Consider the following 8,590-nt stretch of genomic DNA (forward strand, 5'->3'; position numbering starts at 1 on the left):
AAGATTACTGTAGAAATTAGGCAATAATAAAATAAGAGATTTTAAAATCATTCAACAGAAATAAAATAATTTCTTTACATAAACATAATCAACGAGGAAAATCATTCCAAAAAAAAAAAAAAAAACCACTTCAAAGTATGTAATGAACTCAGGGAAAATTCAGGATATCAAATCAAAATAGACCATAAAGTTAATTTCTACGCACTAACAACCAATTTTCTGTATAAAATAAACAAAACTGTCCCCTTTACACTGGAATCAAAAATAAATATTTAAAACTACACTTCTTTAAGGAGAGAAAATGCTCTTTAAAAATGAACTATATTAATGAGAGACTTTCAAAAAGGCACAGAAATGTGAAGATAAATACGTTGATGGTTTAGAACATCATAAATCCACTGTGCCACCAAAAGAAAGTGATCTACCGTTGTGAAGTAATGCTTGTATATAACTTGTAAAGAATTGAATCTAAGACTGGAGCTGACTATATAGTCAGGGGACATGCAAATCGGGTGCTCCCTACACTGATTAAACCAGCTGAGTCCCGACCATAAACGTGGAGAGGAGCTCCAGGTGACACCATTCAGTGCTCAGGGCACAACACAGACAACTCACCATGGAGTCTGTGCTCGGCTGGGTTTTCCTTGTCACTATTTTAAAAGGTAATTCATGGAGAACAAGAGACCTTGAGTCTGTGAGTGGAGGTGAGTGAGTGAAAGAGGGGATGTGGGACCGTTTCCTGACCAGGATGTCTTGTGTCTGCAGGTGTCCAGGGTGAGGTGCAGCTGGTGGAGTCTGGGGGAGACCTGGTGAAGCCTGGGGGGTCCCTGAGACTCTCCTGTGTGGCCTCGGGATTCACCTTCAGTAGCTACTGGATGTACTGGGTCCGTCAGGCTCCAGGGAAGGGGCTGCAGTGGATCTCCAGTATTAGCAATAGTGGAAGTAGCACATACTACGCAGACGCTGTGAAGGGCCGATTCACCATCTCCAGAGACAACGCCAAGAACACGCTGTATCTGCAGATGAACAGCCTGAGAGCCGAGGACACGGCCGTGTATTACTGTGCGAAGGACACAGTGAGGGGACCTCAGTGTGAGCCCAGACACAAACCTCCCTGTGGAAGGGGATCGGGACCACCAGGGGGTGCGCACTCCTCACCACTTCTGTCCTGAAGGCCCAGGAGCAGGTGCAGAGGGAGGTTGTGGGCAGGTTTCCTGTTGGGGTCAGAGCTTCCTCTCCATGGAGCAGTTTCCCCCAGGGAGTCTCTCTGAACACTTGATTGTGTGTTTACCTATTCAGCCTCTCTCTTGGAGACTTGGAATTCAACTATGGCACTTGCACTTACTTGTACTTCACTTTTCCTGACCAGAAATATTAATCAATTACAAATTACTCCATCACATCATCTGAACATTTGCATGAGTCCTAATGACACTCACTGAGGATCACAGGACCCCACGCTAACATGCTGTCTTCCCCCATCACGGCATAGAGGAATCTCTAATCAACAGAATAGAAAAGAGATGTTCTACAAAAATGTTAAAATGTCTGGGGAGTGAGAGAGATTCCCAGAATGACATGGGAGGGAGGTGGACTCAGAGTTCACTTACACACACACACACACACACACACACACACACACACACACACAATCATGAGAGTATAAGCTTTTATCATCTTCACTTCATGTCCGTTGGGAGCCAGGCAGGCCTCTCATCACGTCATAAATGCCTGGATGGTACCAGGGAAGGACACACACACACGAACAGAATCACAAGGGTATAACCATTCATCACCTTCACCTTCCCCGCCCTCCTGGGTCCTACTCTAACTCCCTGCGGGCCCCTTTCCGCCCGGGAAGGTTGGTGCAGCTCCTGCTTCTCCGGGACGGGGCTCTCCTGTCCTGGGGACACTGGGCTCCTCGCGGGGCCCCTCCCCCTCGGAGGCCTTTTGTGTCTTTATTTCTTTTTCCCCGTCTTCCTACCTTGGTAGAAGCGCGAATCTTCTCACTGTAGCATTACAGCTGGTCTTTCTTTAAACCTCAGGCCGAATTCGTAGATTTTCAGGATGATTTGAAGGTTATCTAGGTAATTTGGTGGGGACAGGTGATTTGGGGACCCTGCTCTTCCGCTGTCTTGCCCCTCCCCTCCTTCCCTTGCCTTGTTAATTCTCCTGCCAAGTCACTCTTGCTGGTCTTCTGGGGGAGGGTCCTGCTGTGCTGATATTCAGGTGTTAGCACTTGGGGAAGCTGCTCTGCCTCCTGCCTGCTGTAGGGCTCTGTGACTGATGTTTATCCTGTTTATCTAGTGAGGCCACTGTGGGGCTCAGTGGGGGTTGTTTACCCTGTGAGGCCCCAGGAGGAACAACCAGAGTGGCGTCCACCAGCTCTGGAGCCCTCATTCTGCTCCCGCAGTAAATACCTCAGCTCTCAGTCTGCATGGACCTGGATGCTGCAGGGGCGGGGCCGCTGATCTGCTCAGCTTGGGGCAGGAGCATCCTTGTTGTCCAGGGCCTACTGGCCTCTGCCTGTCCTGGGGGGAGGCCGGATCCTGCCCTGTGTCCCCAGTGCCCTCTGCTCCCAGCCTGTGCTGTTGGATTCTCGCTCCCTGCCAGGCAGCCCCCTCTCTGCAGAGCTGCCTCCCAAGCCCGTCCGAACTGCTCCCGGGATCACACAGCCCCCTCCGTACAGAGCCTCCTACCGAGCCCCTCCCAGCTGCTCCTGGGTCCAGCCGTGGGCACCTTGCAGCCCTTTAGGGAGCTCGGCCATGGGGTTTGGAGCACTCTCCCCAGGGCACAGGTGTCTGTTAGTGTCCCCGGGAGCCCGAGGGCATCCCCGCCCTCCTGGGTCCTGCTCCACCTCCCTGCGAGCCCCTTTCCGCCCGGGAAGGTTGGTGCAGCTCCTGCTTCTCCGGGACGGGGCTCTCCTGTCCTGGGGACACTCGCCCCGGCCTCAGCCTGGCTCCTCGCGGGGCCCCTCCCCCTCGGAGGCCTTTTGTTCCTTTATTTCTTTTTCCCCGTCTTCCTACCTGATAGAAGCGCGAACTCATCTCACTGTAGTGTTCCAGCTGGTCTCTCTTTACATCTCAGGCCGAATTCGTAGATTCCCAGGATGATTTGAAGGTTATCTAGGTAATTTGGTGGGGACAGGTGAATTGGGGACCCTATTCTTCTGCCATCTTGCCCATCCCCCCAAAAGAAGTGTTTCTAAATCACAGACTGAATAGTAAGAACAGAATCCTGTGCCCAGAGAGGCTCCCAGGGGAAACTGCTCCATGGAGAGGAAGCCCAGACCCCGGCAGGAAACCTGCCCAGAACCTCCATCTGCACCTGCTCCTGGGCCTTCAAGACAGAAGTGGTGAGGAGTGTGCACCCCCCAGTGGTCTCCATCCCCTTCCACAGGGTGGTTTGTGTCTGGGCTCACACTGAGGTCGCCTCACTGTGTCCCTCGCACAGTAATACACGGCCGTGTCCTCGGCTCTCAGGCTGTTCATCTGCAGATACAGCGTGTTCTTGGCGTTGTCTCTGGAGATGGTGAATCGGCCCTTCACAGCGTCTGTGTAGTATGTGCTACTTCCACTACTGCTAATGTATGCGACCCACTGCAGCCCCTTCCCTGGAGCCTGGCGGACCCAGCTCATGGCAAAGCTACTGATGGTGAATCCCAAGGCCACAAAGGAGAGTCTCAGGGACCCCCCAGGCTTCACCAGGTCTCCCCCAGACTCCACCAGCTGCACCTCACCCTGGACACCTGCAGACACAAGACATCCTGGTCAGGAAACTGTCCCCCATCCCCTGTTTCACTCACCTCCACTTAGACTCAAGGTCTCTTTTTCTCCATGACCTTTTAGAATAGTGACAAGGAAAATTCAGCTGAGCACAGACTCCATAGGCGTTTGTGTTGTGTCGTGAGCACTGAATGGGGTCACCTGGAGATCCTGGGGCTGTGGCTCCTCTCCCAGTTGCAGGGTCAGGGCTGGGCTGGTTTAATCAGTGGAGGAAGGGCCCTATTTGCATGTCCTTGGATATATCATCAGCTCCAGCCCTACATTTGGTTCTTTACAAGTTATTAACAAGGATTGCTTTACATCTCTAGGCCACTAATGTCTTGTGACATTATGAAGTGTTCAAATCTATGAAAAAATTACCTTTTCATTTCCTTATGAGTTTTTAAAAATCTTTCATCAATGTAGGTCCTTTTAGTGGATTGTATTTTGCCTCCTTCAGAATATGTAATCCTACATAGTATATTTTTAAAACCGGTGTCAATGTAATAAGATTTTGTTAATTGCCTCTTAAATTCTCTATTGTTATAGATGCCTGGGGGCTCTGCCTTCTGCTCTGGTAGTAATTCTGGAGTCCAGAGATCCAGTCCCACATCGGCTCCCAGCATGAAACCTTCTTCTCTCTCTGCCTGTGTCTCTGACTCTCTCTGTCTGTGTGTCTCATAAGTAATTAAATAAAATCTTTAAAATATATATAATTAGTTGTTACTGTGGACACTTGAATTTTTTTGTCATTTACCGGTGGAAGGACATCATGCTCCCGTCACCCATTCACCCCACCCGCCTCCATCCTCCCCTTCCAAGATCCCTAGTTTGTTTCCCAGAGTTAGAAGTCTTCCATGTTCTGTCTCCTTTTCTGATATTTCCTACCCATTTCTTCTCCCATCCCCGCTATTCCCTTTCACTATTATTTATATTTCCAAAATGAGTGAGACTATATAATGTTTGTCTTTTTCTGATTGACTTATTTCAGGCAGCATAATACTGTCCAGTTCCATCCATGTCGAAGCAAATGGTGGGTATTTGCCATTTCTATGGGCTGAGGAATATTCCATTGTATACAGGTGCACAGCAGAGGATACAGTCAACAAAACTCAAAGACAACCTACAGAATGGGAGAAGATATTTGCAAATGACATATCAGATAAAGGGCTAGTTTCCAAGATCTATAAAGAACTTATTAAACTCAACACCAAAGAAACAAACAATCCAATCATGAAATGGGCAAAAGACATGAACAGAAATCTCACCGAGGAAGACATAGACATGGCCAACATGCACATGAGAGAATGCTCTGCATCACCTGCCATCAGGGAAATACAAATGAAAACCACAATGAGATCCCACCTCACACCAGTGAGAATGGGGAACATTAACAAGGCAGGAAACCACAAATGTTGGAGAGGATGCAGAGAAAAGGGAACCCTCTTGCACTGTTGGTGGGAATGTGAACTGGTGCAGCCACTCTGGAAAACTGTGTGGAGGTTCCCCAAAGAGTTAAAAATAGACCTGCCCTACAACCCAGCAATTGCACTGCTGGGGATTTACCCCAAAGATACAGATGCAATGAAACGCCGGGACACCTGCACCCCGATGTTTCTAGCAGCCATGTCCACAATAGCCAAACTGTGGAAGGAGCCTGGGTGTCCATCGAAAGATGATGGATAAAGAAGATGTGGTTTATGTATACAATGGAATATTACTCAGCCATTAGAAACGACAAATACCCACCATTTGCTTCAACGTGGATGGAACTGGTGGGTATTATGCTGAGTGAAATAAGTCAATCGGAGAAGACAAACAGTGTATGTTCTCATTCATTTGGGGAATATAAATAATAGTGAAAGGGAATATAAGGGAAGGGAGAAGAAATGTGTGGGAAGTATCAGAAAGGGAGACAGACCATGGAAGACTCCTAACTCTGGGAAACGAACTAGGGGTGGTGGAAGGGGAGGAGGGTGGGGAGTGGGGGTGAATGGGTGACGGGCACTGAGGGGGACACTTGACGGGATGAACACTGGGTGTTCTGTATGTTGGTAAATTGAACACCAATAAAAAATAATTTATTAAAAAATTACTAGTATTATCAATACACTAAAACGATTCCATAAAGAAATAAAAAATGAACAAAACAGAACAAATACAAGGACTGAAATCATTATCTAAACATTTCTGCCTCAAGAAAGACAACGAAAAATTAAAAAACAAACCAAAAATAAAGACCAAAATCGGATGGCTTTATCTTTGAATTTTACCAAATATTTTAAGAATTAAGGCCAAAACTTTTAAATCTCTTCCAAAACATAATGAGAATGCAACATGCCCAAATTGATTTAAGGAGGCCAGGATGACTCTGACAATGAACCCACACCAAGGACCCCATAGGAAGGGACTCATGCACATTGTCTCAAATGCACATAAATGCAAAAATCCTGACATCCTGAATCCAACAGCCCATGGACAGATCGCACAGGATGACCTAGAGGAAATCATCCCTGGGATGCAAGGACACTTCAACACACCCAGATCATAAATGAGTGAAGGATTGGATGTATATGATTCTTTCTTATAATGCCTATAACTGCTTGACAATGTCTAACATGCTTTTATCTTCAAAACGTCTTAACAATCAAGGCAGAAGAGATCGCCTCCACGAATTAGTTGCATTTTATGAAAAACCCACAACCAACACTGCATTCAAAAGTGAAAAACTGAAGCCTTTCTGTCAAGTCAGGATCCACACAAGGGGGTCATTTCCACCATGAGTATTCAAAATAGTATCATGAAGGAGAATAAACTGTGCCACCCCATATGTCAGCTGGTCCCCTGGGTTATTGTGAAATAAAGTCACTTGGAAAACATCCAGTGGGCATATGGGCCAAGCCTTCTATGTCCCCCTGATGGCAGGAAATAAATATCCTATGGGAAAATTCCCTTAGGGCACAGCCAACCTCAGCACCAGAATAAGAAAACGTAGGATCCAAAAGGCTGTGCAAACAACCCTTATCAGTTCCTCACTAATTCACTGACCCAAACCCAATTGCTGGCCTTATATCTCCACAAACCCATCTTGTTGTGTAAGAAGCACAAGGACTGCCCACTTTGGTCATTGTCTGCATGTTGTATTATGAGGAGTTCATGCACATGCAAAATGAAAGGCATTTCCACTTAGATCTGTCATATGTCTAAAGAGTAATTAGTCCAGACAAATAACCAGAAAGAAGAGAAAGAAAATATTACTGGCCCGACAGGAAATCCAATCCAGGAAATTAAGGAAACAAAAAATAAAAGTTATTTAAATCAATAAATATAGAAAAAATTATTTGTATCCATATGACATGATTTATTGCAGGGTCAACCCTACAAGCTCCAAAACCAAACACTTAGAATTAATGAACAATTTCATGGAATCTATAGGATACAAAATCAACATATGAAATAAATATAGGTTTACACTCATTAACAACAAATTATCCATTTATTTTTAAACATTTTCTTTATTTTTTCATGAAAGACACACAGAGAGAGACAGAGACACAGGCAGACAGAGAAACTGGGTCCATGCCGGGAGACCAATGTGGGACTTGATATCAGGACTCCAGGATCACGCCCTGAGCAGAAGGCAGACCTCACTCAACTGCTGAACCACCCAGGCATCCCTCACAATAAATTATTTAAAAGGTAATTAATAAAACATTATTACACTGACACCAGTGTTAAGAATAAAATATGTAGGACTAAATATCCTGAAGGAGGTAAAATACTGTACTCTAAAAGTACCTGCATTGATGAGAGATTTTTAAAATCATAGAGAAATGCAAACGTAATTTGGTTCATAGATTCGAACATTTCATAATGTCACAAGACATTACACACAGTGTCCCACAGATGTAAGCAATCCTTGTTAATAATATGTAAGGAATCAAATCTAGGTCTGGGGCTGATTATATATTCAAAGGACATGCAAAGGAGCCTCCCTCCACTGATTAAACTAGCCCAGTCCTGACCCTGCAGCTGGGAGAGCAGCCCCAGCACCAGGATCCCTGGGTGACCCCATTCAAGGATCAGGACAGAACACAGACAACCCACCATGGAGTCTGTGCTCAGGTGGATTTACCTTGTCACTATTTTAAAAGGTAATTCATGGAGAACAAGAGACCTTGAGTCTGTGAGTGGAGGTGAGTGAGAGAAACAGGGTGTGGGACAGTTTCCTGACCAGGATGTCTTGTGTCTGCAGGTGTCCAGGGTGAGGTGGAGCTGGTGGAGTCTGGGGGAGACCTGGTGAAGCCTGGGGGGTCCGTGAGACTCTCCTGTGTCGCCTCTGGATTCACCTTTAGTAGTTACTACATGTTTTGGGTCCGCCAGGCACCAGGGAAGGGCAATCAGTGGGTCGGATATATTAACAAAGATGGAAGTAGCACGTACTACCCAGACGCTGTGAAGGGCCGATTCACCATCTCCAGAGACAACGCCAAGAACACGCTGTATCTGCAGATGAACAGCCTGACAGTGGAGGACATGGCCGTGTATTACTGTGCGAGGGACACAGTGAGGCGACTTCAGTGTGAGCCCAGACACAAACCTCCCTGAAGAAGGTGATTGGGACCAGCAGGGGGTGCACACTCCTCACTACTTCTGTCTTGAAGGCCCAGGAGCAGGTGCAGATGGAGGTTTGGGGCAGGTTTCCTGTAAAATCTGGGCTTCCTCTCTAAGGAGCAACATCCCCCAGGGAGCGTCTCCGGATCAGGAATTTGTGCTTAAATATTTGGTTTCTGATATAAGTAGATTCTTTAGGAAAACAGCTGCTT

At 46.6% G+C, this 8,590-nt stretch overlaps 1 pseudogene and 2 gene segments (V, D, J or C); 2 read left to right on the forward strand and 1 right to left on the reverse strand.

The window, feature by feature from the left end:
• Nucleotides 1-567: 567 nt before the first annotated feature.
• Nucleotides 568-1,112, forward strand: LOC129514840 (immunoglobulin heavy variable 3-23-like; the record flags this gene model as incomplete). The annotated part of the segment is given in 2 exon segments: nt 568-662; nt 766-1,112. Coding segments are annotated over 2 exon segments (393 nt in total), but the record flags the coding sequence as incomplete, so codon positions are not given.
• Nucleotides 1,113-1,341: 229 nt separating this feature from the next.
• Nucleotides 1,342-3,887, reverse strand: LOC129514856 (immunoglobulin heavy variable 3-23-like; annotated as a pseudogene).
• Nucleotides 3,888-7,839: 3,952 nt separating this feature from the next.
• On the forward strand, nt 7,840-8,372 carry LOC129514843 (immunoglobulin heavy variable 3-74-like). The segment is given in 2 exon segments: nt 7,840-7,918; nt 8,020-8,372. Coding segments are annotated over 2 exon segments (399 nt in total).
• Nucleotides 8,373-8,590: the final 218 nt, after the last annotated feature.

The sequence above is a fragment of the Nyctereutes procyonoides genome, unplaced genomic scaffold (assembly GCF_905146905.1).
Source record: "Nyctereutes procyonoides isolate TBG_1078 unplaced genomic scaffold, NYPRO_anot_genome, whole genome shotgun sequence".
Lineage (NCBI taxonomy): Eukaryota > Metazoa > Chordata > Mammalia > Carnivora > Canidae > Nyctereutes > Nyctereutes procyonoides.